The following is a 17978-nucleotide window of genomic DNA, read 5'->3' as shown; positions in this document are numbered from 1 at the left end:
TAATAAAGAGTTCAATTCTAGGAGGAAAGGTGCAAATGTAGGTGATGTTTTTGAGAATGTATGTTTATGAATAAAAATGTGGCATAAAGAATATAATAAAATGAATAAGATATTCTGCAGTATAAGTCTCTAAGTTATAATAGCAGATGTTGTCTTTGAGGTTAAAAAGAGTTTGCAGAGTTGAGAGCTTTAGAGAGGTGAGACTATGTTGTTTACAAAAGGTGCAAGAAACATCAATATTCATGAACTTACCAATCAGATAATTAGTATGGTCAATATATTATTTCTTTAGCTTTGCTTGGGATACATTACTTATAAGGCAAAAGCCAAGCAAATCCAATTCATAGTTTTTTCATTAAATAGTGAAAAAATACTGACGTAGGAAACGAGAGAACGAGACAAGTCGCGCGATATTTCCACCAAGGGTCAAAGTTAACCTTTAGCCATGTGTGTCTGACTGTAGCCGCAGCTACTGCTCTATAGATAGACAGCTGCACTTTGCGCTACATTAATAATTATATATGAGGACAGTCATAACATTTACTCCTTTAATCAACAGCACATTTGCTCAGCACACTGTATAATTCCTCCACGGATTCATTTAAGTTGTTTTTTAGCTGTACATCCTGCGCTGTTGCGCATTAGCTTCCTTAGTTGAGCTCATATGGTAGTTTCATGATGGCTTAACATAGTGTGACATGTTTAAAATCCGACCACTGTTGAGTGCCTTAGTAAACCACAGAGTGACATCAGAGAGAAACGGTAGGTTTGTTTGAATGTGTGCAAAATGTATCAGTCTTCTGTCATTCACATATTGATCTTAAAAGACGTAAAATGCTGAATGTCCATGAAACACATAGGGGGTATGTTTGGGTGTAATTTTAGTGTAATATTAAATTATTAATTGCAATAACTTGATATTCGCGCTGTTTTCACAGGTGGACTTTATAAGTTATTTTGCATGATGAGTGAAGGGTCCAAAGATGAGCAGACAGCCAAGCTGCTGAAAAGAGCCAATGAGGAAAATGAAAGCTCTGCTGAGAAGGAACACACCACGAAAAGAATAAAAACAGAAGGGGAACACGCTGAGGATGAAAGGAAATATCCCAAGAAGAAAGTAGTCCTCCTTTTGGCATACTGTGGAAAGGGATACTATGGCATGCAGGTATAGCACATAATGTAGCTAGTTTAAACACTTCTCAGCACATTATAATATTATCTGTATGTCTGTGCTCTATTTAAATGTTTTCTGTGTTTCAGAGAAATCCTGGCACCTCTCAGTTTAGGACCATTGAGGATGAACTGGTCACTGCACTTGTTAAATCGGGTTGCATTCCTGAAAACCATGGAGATGACATGAAGAAGATGTCTTTCCAAAGATGTGCCAGAACAGACAAGGTATGGATTTGTGCATTTAGTAGAATAGGATTTAATTTCACATGGTTATTATCTACAATAAAATGTTTGTAATTCCATCCGTTTTCAGTGTAATGTCTCTGCATTTCTATGTTGTTGCTACTGAATGTAACACTTTAGCTGAGGGTTGAGGGATTACGTTGTTAAATATTATATTTATTAATAAAATGGGTTTTAACTGTTATATCATATTTTAATGAGTCACAGTAGAACACATCATTATTACTAGTATGTGATTATAACAAACTGTGTTGGTGTGTGTTTATTTGCTTTTGATCAGGGTGTGTCTGCAGCTGGTCAAGCGGTGTCTCTAAAGGTGCGCTTGATTGAAGACATCGTTGAAAAAATCAACGAGCATCTGCCACAGCAGGTCAGGGTGCTAGGTGAGACATTGGTCCCAAATATCTGGAGAAAATCTGCCTACATTTTGTAGTTAAACTGATGTTGACACTTGCTAGTTCTCATTATCCAGTTTTATTGAGCTGACCAAAGAATGAGAAAGGCCTTGGTATTCAGAGATGAATGTATTATGTTTGCGCCCACAGGTCTGAAACGAGTGACCCAAGGTTTCAATTCTAAGAACAACTGTGACGCTCGTACATACTCCTACATGCTTCCAACCGTGGCCTTTTCCCCGAAAGACTATGATACAGGGAATATATCAGCCTTTCGCCTGGAGCCAGAGACCCTTCAAAAGGTCAACCGTGTGTTCTCTCTCTACAAAGGCACTCATAACTTCCACAACTTCACCTCTCAGAAGGCTCCGACTGACCCCAGTGCCCGCCGCTACATCACAGAGATGTCCTGTGGAGAGCCTTTTATCCGCAGCAATACTGAGTTTGCGGTGATCACTGTGCGAGGTCAGAGCTTCATGCTGCACCAGATCCGCAAGATGATTGGTCTGGTGATTGCGGTGACCAAGGGCTACGTGACGGAGGAAGTGATCGAGCGCAGCTGGGGACAAGAAAAGGTGGATGTGCCCAAAGCTCCGGGACTTGGGTTGGTCCTGGAAAAGGTTCACTTTGACAGGTATAACAAACGATTTGGAGGGGACGGGCTACATGAGGTCCTGGATTGGGACAAAGAAGAGGAGAAGATCAAGGCCTTTAAGGAGGCTCAAATTTACCCCACCATTGTTGAGACCGAGTGTCAGGAGGGCTCTATGGTCAGCTGGATGTCCACACTCCCAATCCATGACTTTCAAGCAACAGCTACTAGAACACAAGATGATAAGGACCAGAAACAGGTATCTGAAAAGTCAGACTAGAGTAGCAATTTTCATGAAACACTGAAGTTAGACTTCAAAAACTCATTTTCTTATTCATTGTTATTCATTGTTGCCGTCTTTTTGTTTCCCCAGGACAATGCAGATGTAGGAAATGACTCTGATTAGGCCACCCTGTCTGCTCAAAGAAGAGGCATTTTCTCAACAAACTTTCTCTTATTTCCCTGGAATTGTCTCTCTTTTTGGGTGTGGAAGAAAATCTTTCAAGGTTGACTTTTTTTTTTTTTTAGTGGAATTGTTTCTCTTATACATATGTTATTAAATACAAATAACAAAATAAAAGCCTCTCTGTTCATTATTTTGTACTAATACTATGGTTTATGATCTATGTGCTAATTTCACCCTGTAATAAATATGGATTTCTATCTGGTTTGTTTGAGGATGATGGTTTTTGTACTAAAACAAAAGTTTAGATAGGTGTTGTAATCCTACCCAACAATACTAATAGTTTGGCTGTTTCAGTCTTTGTCATTATTAGGTCATTCTTAAGCAGAGGTTTGGATTTCCAGGTCTACCTTTTGAATTTAATTCTTCATGCAAAAGAGTCACTGTCATGTCCTTACTCAGGTAATTGCACCCTAGCATGACTCCATTATAAGAGTTTGAGGACAAATATAGTAATAGCTGAATGACACTGAAACATTTGTCAGTCTTCAAAATTGCAGTGCCCGTTCATACACTTTGTTGAAAATTATAGTTGTTTTCAATGAGATCTTTCCAAATTCCTTCATCTATGTCTCGCACAAATTTACTCAAATAATCTTTGAACAGTCTCTGACTAGAGAAATCAACATTTAAGATTATATCTATATATATATATATTTTACAGACTTGGTGAAGTATTTTTATTTTTATTTTTACCACCAAGTGAAAATCTGTTTATTTGTGTGCTACAGTTATTGATTACTTTAAACAATTCATGTTTCAGTTCATTTAATTTATCACCAGTGATAATTTACAAGCTATAACTTCACCCTCCGATCGCTAGGAGGCGAAATAGCAGTTTGTTACTAATGGCGCATTCATGAACCTTTGGGTTAATAGTAAAGTAGGACTCCTACCTCAAGTATGATTACAATACTACAGTGAAATAACTAATAATCAAATCATACTATACACCACCATATGCTGCAATGTAAAATATACATATATAAATTATTTATGATTCTAAATTAATTTAAAAAGGACAATTCTAGGTTGCGTTCGTTCTAAGATCTTGTAGTGTTCTCTTTTTTCCTAATATTGAAATGTGACTGTGAACGCAGCACCACTCAGTAATCATGGCGCCGGCCAAGAAACGCAACGTGAGTTCTGGGAAATCAACAGAAGAAAGTGCAAAAAGAGCTAAAATCAGCCTAAACAGCAAAGTCGAGAGTATACTTGAGAGCAGAAAACATGCCAACGATGTTTTTGACATCCTCGAGTGCTTTCAGGTAGATATACACAATGTAGTCATTAGTTTGAGTGAAAACATGCTGCTGAGCTAGCTTGATGGTTACCAAGCAAGCTGTCTTTCTTACTATGCATTTGCTTGTCTTCCTGATGTTTGTATCTGCAGTCAGCAAAGGAGAAGGATGTTGTCAGTGCTGTCAATGCGTGCAGCACATTGTTTAGCGCCTTGTTGGAGAGAAAAGACCTGTTTAAAGGAAAACTGCCTGGAGAGGAGGAGTTGCTGAGTGGTGAGTAAAGGCAGATAATCCATTATAATGAACCCCTGTTATTACATAGTAGCACTGCTATACCTGCAATTTGTTAGACTGAAAGGATATGAAGTAAATATTGAGCTGAAAATTTGAGTTATAATGTAATACTTATAAACATAACAATGTTTCTATTGCACATTACACACTATAAAATAATAACAATGATAATAAAAGCAATGGCAATTATGTCAATGATTTCAGCTGTGATTTAATACATTATATAGCAGAAACTGTTCAAGCACCTCTGGGGTCTCACTTGGTGATACATCAGATAAACTCCTCAGTCTTTTTGTCTCTTGTCTTGCTCAGGTGGACACAGCGCTGAAGAGAAGTACAGCATTTTCATGCGACACCGTTACAACAGTTGTGTGGAGATGCTGCTTGAACACCTCAGCCATGAGCTTCATGGAGTCAAGGTGAGTTGACTGAAAACTGATGTTGCTCACGTGTGACAGGTGAGAATACGCTGGTATAACAAACAGGTGCTTTTGCAACATGCTGTGGTGCAGCTTCATACTGTATTTCAAGTCTTTGCATCGACCAAATATCTTTGAGCCAGCAGCATCTTTTAGAACAAGACATGGCTCTCTTTGGCCTTGATAAATGACCAAATTAGAGCTGCAATCATTAGTAGATTAATTGACTAACCGATCAATCAGTAGCTGTTTTGATAATGGATAAATTGCAGTAGTTTTTCAAGCAAAAATGTCAAACATGCTCTGACTCAAGGCTCTAAAATGTTAGAATTTGATGACTTAAAACTGTTAATTTAACATTTGGGATTTTTGTATTGTTGGGTGGACAAAATAAGACATTTGAGGACACACCTTGGATGTTGTATTGTTTTTTTTTTTTTCTTCCATTTTCTAATAAAAATAATAGTGTCAGCCCCAGTAATTTGGTTCATTATTATTCCTGCCATGAAAGGAATTTTTAATATTAATTATATCATAACTTGTTACATGGCACACCTGCTCAGGTCCACTGATGCCAATCAACATTACATGTTATCTTTCAAAACTGATTAACCGTTATGCAGATTTGAGGGACAAGGGGAAGTAAATTGTCTTTTTTTTTATTAACTTTTTTTTCTAATAATAACTGTCCAAACACAGGAGGGTGCTCTGTGCTGCTTGATGAAGTTTGCTGCAGTAGAAGGACAGCATCCCCTCGAGGACTTGGACTGGAGTGAACACTACAGCTTCCCAAGAGAACTTATCCTGGTAGGATTTTGTGTCACGCAACCTCACCATTCTCTGTAATAAATAATAATCTACTGCGGGACACTTTACAAGCTATTAGCCAAGACAAGAAAGATGTTTTTGGATCAAGTGTCACTGATGTTTCTATTTATTTCATGGTCAGGCTGTGGTGGGTGGACTGCTGTCCAAAACTACAGACAACTCCCTGCTGATCTCCAGGTTCCAGGAGTTCCTGGAGATGGAGGATGTACGCTATTATGTCATGAGCTCCATCCGCGAGAATGTGGGCAAAGTCATGGACAAATACAAAGGGGTAGGAGAACTCTGCTTAGCTGTAGCTCTTGTTTATTACTTTCATCGTCACACAAGATTATGTTTTTACAGTTGAGTAAGTAATACTCAGTGGGATGAATGATGTTGTCTTGTCTTGTTCCTCCCAGGCTGTGGCACCCATATATCAGAACAATGTGTTCTGCCTCATGTCCAACATTAGTATTCCAAGCCAGGAGTCAGAGCTCACCAACTTTATGGTCAAACAGGAAGGTGAGATCTTCTTTTTGAAGATATTATTAATACAGTGTCTGAACCATTGCTTTGGATGGAAAAAGGTATTTTTATTTCTTGCACAAAGATTAGTTTTCTGTACATCATTAAAGCAATTCAATATTTTCCCTAGCTAAGCATGAGGACTGGAAAGCTGCAAAACTGGGTGTAAGTAGGATCTTTTTAATCACGTCCTCATGTAATTCTTGTAATGTAAATGTTTGTTGAATCAGAGTTTCATGTTCTACTTCAACACAGGAACACAAGCGTGCGTTTGAGAAGATGTGGCTTGGCTTTCTCAAGTATAAGGTAGCATACAGTTAGTGATTGCATAAACATACATTAATATACAGTATTCTTAATCTTTCTTAAAAGATTTCCAGTATTTTGTCTCTCCACAACTATGACACTGCTGTCGACACTATGCTCTGTCTCATTAAGTTCTAATCTCTCTGTTGTAGTTGCCAGGCAACATGTATAAAAAGGTCTTGGTAATCCTCCATGACTCCATTTTGCCCCACATGAGCAAACCCACACTGATGATCGACTTCTTGACTGCTGCCTATGAAGTTGGTAAGTTGTACATGTGACATGTAATTCAGCTTCACCAAAGTGGCACTTCACATGTCTGGTCTGTGATGTCATACTGTATTTTTTGATAGCGTGATGGTAATCATGTTTTTATTGAACAGGTGGGGCAATCAGCCTGCTGGCCCTCAATGGACTTTTTGTCCTCATACATCAACACAATCTGTGAGTACAATGTGCAAAATCTAATCATTTGGCCATTTAATATAGTCACAATAATTATGTAATGTATAGATGAAATTATGACACAAAATGAGAGTACATCCTGAATCTTTAAACTACAATGTTAAACTTGAATGACATATATACTGTTTGCTCTGTGTGTGTGTTTCTGCAGAGATTACCCTGATTTCTACAAGAAGTTGTATAATCTGCTTGAGCCCTCTGTTTTCCATGTGAAGTACAGAGCACGCTTTTTCCACTTAGCCAACATCTTTCTTAGCTCCAGGTGAGACCATTGATGCTTTCTGAAAAGTGCACAGCTGAAATCCCCATTACAGACCACACCCTTTCATTGCTGGTCACTGGTGAGCTCCACTGAACTAAATGGAGGTTGATAGCATCGCACAGTGGTACTGCAACAGCGGTTGTTGGCAACAGTTTGACTATCCAGTGTTGTGTTTAGGATTTTTAAATTGTTGAACGACCTAATAATTTGTTTCCCACTATTCAAGACAATGACCATAAAAACTCAAGAAACATCAATACATTAGTAATGCGTATGCATGTTTGTGCTCCCTTTCAGTCACTTACCAGTGTATCTAGTGGCTGCGTTTGCTAAACGTCTGGCTCGTTTAGCTCTCACCGCACCGCCTACAGCGCTCCTCATAGTGCTGCCCTTCATCTACAACCTGATCCGTCGCCACCCGTCCTGCAGAGTCCTTATTCACAAGCCCAGCACAGAAGATGGTAAAGTCACTCCTCTCTTTATGTTTGGAATCTCTCAACATTTAGTTTAGTCAGTTTAAAACCATCCATAATGTTAAGGGTATGCATACCCAGTCCAGTTTCACTGTAGTGTGCTTAAAGTGTTCTGAATAGAGATGAGTTGATACAAGTTAAAACAAATTTGTGTGAGAAAAAAATAGAAATTGATTTCAGAAATCCAAAGAAGCATTTTTAGATATACTGTATTTGTCTTTTTTCACAATGGCAGAGCCTTTGGAGGACCCGTATCTAAAGGATGAAGAGGATCCAGCTCAGTGCCGTGCCTTAGAGAGCAGCTTGTGGGAAATTAAGGTGTGTAATGTGATGCTCGGATTCACAAATGAATCATCCATCCATCCACACTGACTACAAATGAGCTATGACTTGTGTCACCCAACATGTTTCTCATGTTGGACAACAAGATGATTAACAGAGATCCTAATTGAATTTAATTTTAAATTTAAATTATTTTAAAAAGTGTACAAATTATTTTCTTCTCCTTTCCTGCAGACGCTGCAGAAGCATTACCATCCAGATGTGTCCAAAGCTGCCTTGTTGATCAGCACACCCCTGTCAGAACAGGAAGATGATATTAGTGAGGTGCTGGAGACAACAACGTTTGAGGTGATGTGTCACTTTTCAACTCTATCTGCCTGTGTGTTTAAAAGAAAAGCAGCAACACTCAACTGACCTGAACTCCATAAACATCTGAGTAGCCTGATTAATGTTTTTCTGTCCCATGTTCTTGTTCCCAGCTGATGGAGAGAGACCTGAAGCAGACCAAGAGCATCCCACTGGAGTTTGAAACTGCCACACAATTGTTAAAAGGAGGGGTGTTGGGACAGCACTTCTGTCTGGATTAAAACAAGGGACTACATTTATATCGGGGGGTGGGGGTTATGGTGTCTGGAACCAGTTCATCTGTCAAGGTTTACAGCAACTTGGCCTGAAACTGGCATGTAGACAGACTTCAGGACAACATGAATGAATGCCCTTTTGAAATCAGCAACAATACAAACTTGTGTTAAATGACCTAATGTCTTTGTGTGACTATTTTACATCAATAAAAATATTCTATGGAGCTCAATCCTGACTAAATCCTATTATGTTAAATACAATCTAATGGAATATAGTGTATGTGAAATTTAGAGGGTTTTCTCAGGGGAATTTGAGGCCAGTTATGATGAACACAGATTTATTACAAACTGTTGAGCCTCTTTTGGTTTTATGCCACATTTACTGTATGGTTCAATCTGCTCTCATCCAGCAGCTGGCAGCTGTTTACTGCATAAAGCCTCACCAAACCCCCTGTACACAGAAGACAGTTGAACTCTCCGACTAGTTTGTGAAGAAAGTCAAAAAGCTAAATGCTCATTAATTTTATCTGGTGGAAGCCAGAACTACGGGGGTGCATTTATCAGAAAAAACATGGGTGAGGGTTGTCTCATAATTATGCCTTACTGTCCTAGACTCATGAAATAATGTGTCTACTTGTTTTCTTCTTTGAAGCAAAGCAAGCAGGAGATTGAATATTGGACTCTACATTCATCAGGTGGCAAAATGCATGTGAATGCCAGTGTTGCTAGGTGTCTGCTGGATTTGTGAGCAGGCTGATGTTTGATTACAAGTTAGCTAAAACAGGTGAATAGGCCATGGTCAGAAATTCATATAATCCTGCTTTAAGTGCTCATGCCTCTCAGATCAAGTTGTGTTGCTATCATGCAACCGTAAAGAATCACAACAACATGAGGTCAGTTTATCCCCTCATTTCCTGTTTACAGGTGAGAGGTTAGCCTTAAATGCTCCTTTTCCATCTTCTGTTCATATTTCATCCTCTTATAAAATGTGCCATATGGTCACACAGCAGGCGGGCTCGGGTACAAGAACGCAGTGAGAGAAAAATCTGAATCATCTGACTTCTGTTTCAAAAGAGCAAGTCATAGCAGGGAGAAGCTGTCCAGAAATGTATTTACAGACAGCCAGACTCGCTAAGCAGCTCAACACATTTGCAGCCATCTTTACGCAGTGCAGTGATGTACAGCATCCCAGCAGTTCTTGCTTGTAAGCTGTGTTTTTCTCTTTTTAAAAATTGTTAGGCTTTTTTTTTTTTGAGGATTACAAGGCGGGCACATGGCATCAGAATCTGCCAAAATACAGAAGGTGAGAAGCCGGTAAATATAGGATCACTGTCGAGACGATGAGAGAAACTGAAGAACATCAGTTTGATGGGTAATTATATTTTTTTAAGTGATATTTGTGACCAAATAATATTGAGCTGAATGCATGTTAAAGTCCCAATCCAAGTCTACAGTCAAAAATGTGTTTTACTTCTGGTTTGTTTAGTTGGATGTTTGAGCTTCACTCTGCAGAATGATGCATGTGCAAAGTTTCACACACGTTTATTTGCAGAAACTTTCTTGATGCTCACCTTAAATCAGAGTTAAAGGGGTTAACCTATTAGCATGATTCGTGACATCACAACTAGTTTTTAATCAATCTTGGTCCAGCTGTTGATGTGGAAACTTGAAACATCCAGTGCACATACACTGAGAGCGAACTTTACAGTGAAGTAGGAGACACCTATCCAGCAGTTAAACTTTTGAAATGAAAATTTCAAAAGACAATTTTATTATTCCAAGCAGTATTTAAAAAATAAAAAAAAGTCTTAAAACATGACAGGAGGGGATATTTAAGAATATTCCGGACATTTATTTTATATTTAATTTTTCAGTTTTGTTATGTATTGAGGTGTATTTTTTGGTCCTTTTAGAGAATATACACCTTGCATTTTTACAAAGTTCTTCCCACTTGCTAAAACTCTCAATGACAACTTTTTAACTGTGAATCCAGCTGAGTTGATGTAGTTACAGTAATATTGTCCACTGGTGAAACATCTTCAGAAAGAGATATACTTAAGAATAAAGTAGTGACATCATGACATTTTTTCATGCTAATAGGTTGATAGATTTTTTTAATAGGTCGCAAATGAGAAACCCCATCCAGGACTGGATAATGAGTTTGGCACAGCTCTCTCCTCTCACTTAGATAACTGTGAGAGAGATGCTTTGGCAGCACTGTAGGTTCATAGAGGGCTTGGCAGGACTGGATATATTTGCATAAATCTCCTGCATAAGGTGTCCTGAGCCTTGTGTGATGTAGTTGTAGCTGTTGTTGTGTCCATCCTCATCCTCCACAGTCCCCCTGCAAGGAAACAGAAGCTGTCCAAGGTGAGTCAGCACAGAGAGGCTGTTTGAGCATTTGGCTCAGGCTTTAAGAGAGTCAGGAGAAGACGGAAGCTGATTAATTCTGCAAGTTTATTTCTTACCTCTGTGAAAAAAGCAAACACGAAAACATATTATTATTCCTTCTTTGACTTATGTATACTTCATAGAAGTATAGAAACTCAATAGCAGGTCACTTTTTGAGTATTACTAATCAAATATAGCGCATTCAAAAAAATAGTTCTGCAGTTTTGATTACAAAAATATGCAGAAATCAAAATTTTGAGGAAAGCAGATAAGTTAAGTCAGCTGTTTGAGTATTTATTATGATGCAGCAGCAGAGTCAGATGAGTCAAATCTCCTGAAGTACAAGCAGCATTAACCCTCTTAACCTTCCACGTGTTAGTGTTCTGTATTGTAGTTACCGTGAATACCTCACTCCTGTGTGTGTGTGTGTGTGTGTGTGTGTGTGTGAGCACTTGTTATGTATGTGCGCGCAAAGGTACAAAGCAGGACAACATAAATGGGGATTTAGCACCGACTGATAAAAGCTGATGTTTTTTTCAACACCCCCCCACCATCACCCCCGTCATTGTGTTGATGTGTTACAGTAATCCTCTCTTATGTAACTGAGTGGAGCTCTCTCTCTCTATCTCTCTCTCATTCTCTCTCTCTCCCTCTCTCACTGGACACACTCATACACGTTCACGTTGGTACACACATGTATCAATCATCCCAGTCAGCACCTACAAATACACACAGATGAACTGAAGCATGGGGCAACAATGTTATATAGGAACAGTACTGAACAGTACAGTATGTGGCTGATTTTGCTGTCAGGGATTGATTATGTACCCTAAAGAGAACTTCAAAGTTACAAACACGTCATGTGACTTTGTGAAAGAAGATGAAGGAATTGTACAGTAAGTGTCAAAGAGCTCTTTGCTAGATTCATTAGTGCTGTGTGCATGGAATATGTCATCTATAGTCTTTGTTCTTTCATTGCAATTATTATGTGTTTATTTAATGTATAAAGCAAAACTGTGCAACTGCAAACATAGATTTGTATCAGGTCAACTTAGTGTGTTATATTATCATTTTATATTATTATTTGTGTTATTAATATGAAATTTAACTCACCCACATTTTATTGAAACCTATGATGGACTACTACCTACTAATTAAAGCTTTGTCAGCTAATGGATTTGGTAAATATTGCTCTGGGTTTCATTAAAAAAAATTAAATTCACATGTAAAAATGTATTGTTACTTGAATGGAACATTAATCATATGAAAACAATGTTTCATATTACAAAGTATATGCAAAATGCAGTTCTTTTTTTAATCAACCTGTCATCACTAATAATTAATAGACATTAATAGAATATTTTATTTACAATGTACTAATTAAACTAAACTACTTAGTAGTTTAGTTTAATTAGTATTTTTTTTTTCTTTTTCCTTTTTTTTTGTGGCAAAAACCCCCAAAAGAAACATCCAAAGCCTGCAGATTACACTAACAGCCCAACATGGTGTTTTGTATCACAATGGGGTATTAATGACATAGTGAGAGAAAAAATCTTAGATAATATTTTGACATTCTGAGGAACAATATTAGGTAATATTATGTGAGACAGTCATATTTCTACAAGAAAAACGAATATTGTGTGATTACAATAGAATTAAACCTCCTGGTCACTTTGGTCACTGCACTTTTTTTACTCAAAATATAACAACTTATTCCCTTAAGATTATGACTTTTTATGTTAAATTACAATTGTGTCATGAAAGACAAACAATTTTTCCTTAAAAATATTTTTATTTGACTTTATTTATTTTTATTTATTTTTTTTACTTTATTTCGCAACTCCAATCTCAGAACATTTCAACTTTATTCCTGAAATCTCAGGTTTTATTTTTTGGGGGATTTTTCAGCCCTAATCCTTTGCCATTGAAAAGCACTGTTTGAAGGATTAAATAACAAGTTAGCTGACAGATATTAGTATTTCCAAAACATCTGTGTGCCTTGCATCAAATAATGAATTCTACTTGTCTGCACAGTGTTATATTTTCAGAGCTCAGTTCCAATAAATACTGTACCATTAGTTTTAGACTACAAGAGAGTTGCAAGCCTGCACAGTTAGAGTAATTTAAAGCTTTGAATGGGTCGATTGAGGTGTGGTTACAGCAATGGTTGACCCAATGTGATACCTTTAATGGGGCCCACAATCTCTGGTGGCACCCCTGCATTTCAATACTTGTCAGATTGTATTCTATGAATGTTTTTCTGTTTATCTGCTTATACATTTATAATCAACACATTTAGTTATGTATTTTGTTTTTGCTTTGTGTGTGTAATCACTGATTGTGTGGCTTTTGCAGGTGATAATGCGGGATCACAAGTCTGGTGCTAATGTGGAGGAGCTGCTGAGGCAGTCTCAGATGGAGTTACAGTGGATCCAGAGACAGCTGGCTATGATCGCTGCCAGGAACATACACCATCACCACCTGCACATCAAGGGCAAGGTATGCTCATACTGTAGGCCTATATTACTACTACTGCTACTATGGCTAAGATAAAACTTGCTGAGGAAAAATAAGTTAATTATTAATACAAATATTTCGTTTAACAACTGAAGTGCCTTTGAGTCTTTGATAGGTATGTGGTGAGACTCTCATTGGATCTGTGGTTGTTGAAGGCTACCAAAATGAAAGAATATGAACAGAAGATATACAATGATATACATATATACATAAAAAATAAATGCAACAAAGCCAATGTGCAAAGGTACACAGTAAAATGAAGGTTAGTGTGGAATTAGGGTGAACCTCAGCAGTGAATTGCTTGTATCATTGTCTTTGATTCATAATACAAATGCATGGTTGATGCAGTGACAATAATGTGTAAGTAATACATGGTAGAAGGCCTTAAATTTAATTATGCATTATGATATCCACGCACAGTGTTCTTATAATAATCTAGATACAAGGCTGCATTCCTATTAGCCTTGATAAAATAATCATGGTACTGCGACGGACTTTCTCTGTTACTAGCCCACAGGAGAGGAAGAGTCTGAGGACAAAGCACCAAATTTATGGACTGTCCTTAGAAAAAGCACATCTGCTCACCCTAATCTGATATATCTTCATTACACATCATTATGACCTTACGTTAGATAACAGTTTTTAGAGTTATGAACCTTCCTCCACTCACCTCTCATCTGTTAGAGCGTCTGTCTCTACAGTTTGTTCTCTGATACTTTTTATTTTTTATTTTTATTTTTTACAACACATGAGTTGGAATATTCAGTGTCATTAATTTCGATGCACACCTTTTAAAACTGAATAAGTAAAATAAATGTTTTTATTATACATATAAAACATTTAAATTTGCACCTGAGGGCTACTTAATTTCTAGCATTCAAAGAATTTAAAATGTTTGCCTTTAGCATAAATGGGCATCACATCTCATTGAATGTCTTATTACTGCTAAGGTCATTTCGCTGTATTTGTATGAAGCAGAACAAGGAGTTCATTTTTCAGTTTCCTAACCAAAACTATCCTTACTGTCCAGTATGCTTACCACTGTGTTGTAAGGTAGAGTTTTGTGTTTCGGACTGTAAAACCCTTGTTTTCAATAATCTTTTACCATAACTGAATCTAACAGATGTACAACAGTCTACTGTTTTTTAAAGGCCATGTCTCCTGGCTTGTTACTTTTTTTTTTAGATGGAAAAACCAAAACAAAATGGCTCATTGAAGTGAAAAAAAACATTTTTTAAAATGATATATTTCAGCTTATTTTCTACATTGTAAAATACACACATTTAAAAATACTTCCTCATTTTGTATTCTTAGTACACAATCTCATTTGTTTGCCGCCTTGAAAACCAGGTGTCATTCTATATCCAAGTTCCAATACTTTACTGCTATAAACCTTACTTGTTGGAAATGTGCCTCAGTGTGCTCAAGACAGAATAACAAACTATCACAGTGCAACAACACATAACACATAATCTCCACCCCATAATATATTACATGCATCCCAGATGTAAGATATTAACAGTCCAAGAGGAAAGTCTGGTGTAAAATAAGAGTAAGGTGCTTTAAAATACAGTAAAAAGTTAATGCTTTGCTTTTGTAAAGTACTGATGCAGAATTGGGGAGCCATTTAGTAATTGGATGGTTATGCAGAAAGTACTTTTGATGAAAAGGATGTCTTAGTTTTGATGGCCCTGAGACTTTTTCCTGAGGGGAGCCATTAAAAGTGGGGCTGGTAGGGTGCGTGGATTCCTGTAGTATTTTTAGACCTTTGCGCTGAATGGGCATCTCATTGATGTCAGAGATGGGAGTTCTGCAGCTGATGATTTTTGGAGGTGGAGCAAACAATTCTGTCAAGCTGCTTCCTCTGCTGAGCTGTGGAGCTGTCATATCACACAGATATAGAAAACACTTTCTATGGCAACTCTGTAAAACTGCAGCATTCCCTCTGTGGACACCCCAAATCTTTTGAGCTGGCACAGAAAAAAAAGGAGGCTTATTTGATGATGTAGAGCCCATTTTGGAGAGGAGGGGATTGTTGTTCCGAGAAACTTAAGGCTGTCCACTCCACCTCCAGGCCATTGATGGTCAGTGGCAGGAGGCTTTACCATCTGCCCACCGGCTCTTTAGTTTGGGAGACTTTCTGTGCCAAGTTGTTCCAAAAATTCCAAGAGACTGCACCAGTCAAGCAGAGACAAGACCTCATTTCTGTGGGCTGATTCATTGTCGCATGAGATCAGCCCTATGACTGTTGGGTCGTCAGGTGTACAGAAAATGTTAAAACCATCCCAGATCTTTGATTGTGTGCGCCCTTTATTTCACTTCCAACCTTTTACAAGTGTGGCAAGAAGAGGACAACAACACTTCTGAATACACATTTCAGTGTTTAAAATCCACAAAGTTGCGAAAGAGAGGAGGCCATGACGTGTTCTGAATGTAGCAGCGTGTTTAAAGGTATATTACGCAGGATTTTTCGGCTGGTGTTTGTAAACACAGCATTCAAAATTGGTCGAGAGAGAGAGCAGCTGTGTTGGAGAAGAAAGTTGTGAATTAGATAAATAAAATGTTATCTTCTGATTGTTTCACAGTGGTTGTGCTCTAAAGCACAAATAAACACAGCCCCACCTTCCCACACCTCTGCACAACCTCGGGGAAAGGTGCCGCATTGCCGGATTTTGTGTGAATGCAGAGCTTCATCCTGTCCCCTGTGGCTGCTATGCTCTGCATCTGTGTAGCTTAATCCTGCACTCAGTCAAACAGACACAGATACCTGCAGCTCTTTATACATCCATGACACAGAGACAGAGAGCAGAGTGGAGCAGAGGAGGGAGACAGAGACAGAGACAGAGATACAACCTGTCCCGACCTCAAACCCCACACCCACTGCCCAAAGGTTGATACCCAGAAGTGTCCTAAAAACAGCAAAATAATAAGAAAATAAAAAGATACAGGATAAGTGATGATTGAGAAGGATTACTTTTGTATGACTCTATTGTTTTTTGTTTTTTTTAGGAAAATCCTGCATAGTATATCTTTAAGTGGTTAAATGACTCGTTGCCTTCATCCATTTACATATTTAAAGGGGTTATGGCATATTTCTGCCCAATCCAGCTTCCATCTGTTCCCGAACCCACCGGGTCTCACAGGGCTTCATGTCATGCCTGAAAACCAATTCACTGCGAGAGTAATGCATCGACGGCAAGGATGGGAACAGGCAGCAAGCAAGTGTTGCTAAGCAACAGAGTGGAACAGAGCCTGCGTTCTGCTTTCTCTTCTCTCTCACGCACACTTAGTGTCTCTTTCTTTCTGTCCTCTCCTCCGTCCTGTGCCACCACCCCAGTGTCGAAGGGCGACCGGCTATTCCCCGCTGCTGATGTAACCTCTCTAAAACCACGGAGCTGATTTAATTTGAGTCCTCTGGTCAGGGATTTAGAAGAGGTGAAGAGAGCAAGGGGATACCTGTACGCGAGGTCTGTCCAGGAACATGTTAATCTAAATTCTAGATGCTGGAGGAAAGTTACAATTACTAATACCGAGGAGAAGCAAATGATTGAGAAGCATTAGTGGCTCAGTGAGAGATAATATCAAGAGGTCCATATAAATGTGGAATGGAGAGATGTATGGATCATCGCCTCTGTCGGCAAAAACAGTAAATCATCTTCTTTCTGTTTGCTCTGTTTGGGAATAGCATTTGGGAGGAGAGAAAAAAAGCTAATCTATGATGTGATGATTTACACATCACTGCTCAACAGATTTACACAGCATATTTATATGAAAGCAGCCACGCATGTCCGTTTTCTGCATGTGTGACGTTGTTTTTGGTCAGTTGAATGGGGCGTGCACATGTCTATGTATGAGGGAGACAGAGAGGGGAAAAAGGAGGGAGGGGGGGATTTTTAAAGCCTGACTGTAAGAAAGAGCAGAGGGAGGAAGTGTTAACACATGCAGGGATGCGGTAGTGTGTTTTTGTGTGGGTGTGTGTGCGTGCCATGAAGCTTCTGTAGCTGTTTGTGCTCTCACTGTTAAGGGTGAGACTTCCAGCCAGCCACAGCTGGGTACAGACTAGGCTAAACTATTAAAGCTGCAGATTGCTCTTGCAACCCCCCCCCCCCCCCCCCCCTTCACGATACACACACAGACACCGTTATCCACCGGCACACATGTGCACACACGGTTTTGTTGCTTCTGCCTTCACTGCCAGCTTATGATGTGATGGGGAAGAGAGTCATTTTGGGACAAAGGGGGCACTGCCTGTAAGGTAGGGACGTTGTCATTATCTGTATCAGCAAAAACATACATAATGCATAATGAAATGCATATATATATATACAGAGAGCATTGATGTCCCACTCTCCCTTTTTAGATTGTTAAACACTGTTGATTTTCTTAATCTCAAAACACACAAATTATATGCTGGATACTACTGTAGCTGCTGTGGTTAAAGACGTTTTGGGAGACATAAAATAACGTATAAAAACAGTGACTAAGAGAGTATAGCAAAATAATAATTTCACTCTTGAGTAGTTGGGGCTGGATTACAGCAGCCTGACAG

The 17978-nt window shown here is 38.5% G+C and overlaps 3 protein-coding genes across 3 annotated transcripts in view; all 3 read left to right on the top strand.

The window, feature by feature from the left end:
• Positions 1-484: 484 nt before the first annotated feature.
• Positions 485-2978, top strand: pus1 (pseudouridine synthase 1). The gene is made up of 6 exons (XM_062434827.1): positions 485-762; positions 939-1165; positions 1261-1398; positions 1697-1799; positions 1962-2662; positions 2777-2978. The coding sequence occupies exons 1-6, from the start codon at positions 699-701 to the stop codon at positions 2807-2809; spliced, it is 1266 nt and encodes a 421-aa protein (XP_062290811.1). The 5' UTR covers positions 485-698; the 3' UTR covers positions 2810-2978.
• A 1003-nt stretch (positions 2979-3981) lies between these two features.
• noc4l (nucleolar complex associated 4 homolog) lies at positions 3982-8546 on the top strand. The gene is made up of 15 exons (XM_062434740.1): positions 3982-4134; positions 4260-4380; positions 4714-4820; positions 5520-5627; positions 5770-5919; positions 6047-6149; positions 6283-6317; positions 6408-6458; positions 6611-6722; positions 6842-6902; positions 7075-7185; positions 7483-7646; positions 7894-7976; positions 8175-8288; positions 8420-8546. The coding sequence occupies exons 1-15, from the start codon at positions 3982-3984 to the stop codon at positions 8525-8527; spliced, it is 1581 nt and encodes a 526-aa protein (XP_062290724.1). The 3' UTR covers positions 8528-8546.
• A 546-nt stretch (positions 8547-9092) lies between these two features.
• rimbp2a (RIMS binding protein 2a) overlaps positions 9093-17978 on the top strand; it is a 68745-nt gene continuing 59859 nt past the window's right edge. The window contains exons 1-4 of the mRNA XM_062434191.1: positions 9093-9096; positions 9365-9445; positions 10824-10891; positions 13268-13411. Of these exons, the coding sequence (XP_062290175.1) occupies positions 9093-9096; positions 9365-9445; positions 10824-10891; positions 13268-13411 (297 nt within the window). The remainder of the gene's footprint in view (positions 9097-9364; positions 9446-10823; positions 10892-13267; positions 13412-17978) is intronic.

Source organism: Scomber scombrus, chromosome 15 (genome assembly GCF_963691925.1).
Source record: "Scomber scombrus chromosome 15, fScoSco1.1, whole genome shotgun sequence".
NCBI lineage: Eukaryota > Metazoa > Chordata > Actinopteri > Scombriformes > Scombridae > Scomber > Scomber scombrus.
The sequence above is the reverse complement of the archived record's forward strand: the minus strand, read 5'-3'. Positions and strand labels throughout refer to the sequence as shown.

Excerpts from the sequence above, each read along its gene's own strand:
- noc4l (XM_062434740.1), top strand. The coding sequence starts at position 3,982 with ATGGCGCCGGCCAAGAAACGCAACGTGAGTTCTGGGAAATCAACAGAA. Across the intron at positions 6,459-6,610 it reads TTGGCTTTCTCAAGTATAAG|TTGCCAGGCAACATGTATAA; the intron begins GTAGCATACAGT and ends TCTCTGTTGTAG. Across the intron at positions 8,289-8,419 it reads TGGAGACAACAACGTTTGAG|CTGATGGAGAGAGACCTGAA; the intron begins GTGATGTGTCAC and ends TCTTGTTCCCAG.
- pus1 (XM_062434827.1), top strand. The coding sequence starts at position 699 with ATGTTTAAAATCCGACCACTGTTGAGTGCCTTAGTAAACCACAGAGTG. Across the intron at positions 763-938 it reads AGTGACATCAGAGAGAAACG|GTGGACTTTATAAGTTATTT; the intron begins GTAGGTTTGTTT and ends CTGTTTTCACAG. Across the intron at positions 1,800-1,961 it reads ACAGCAGGTCAGGGTGCTAG|GTCTGAAACGAGTGACCCAA; the intron begins GTGAGACATTGG and ends TTGCGCCCACAG.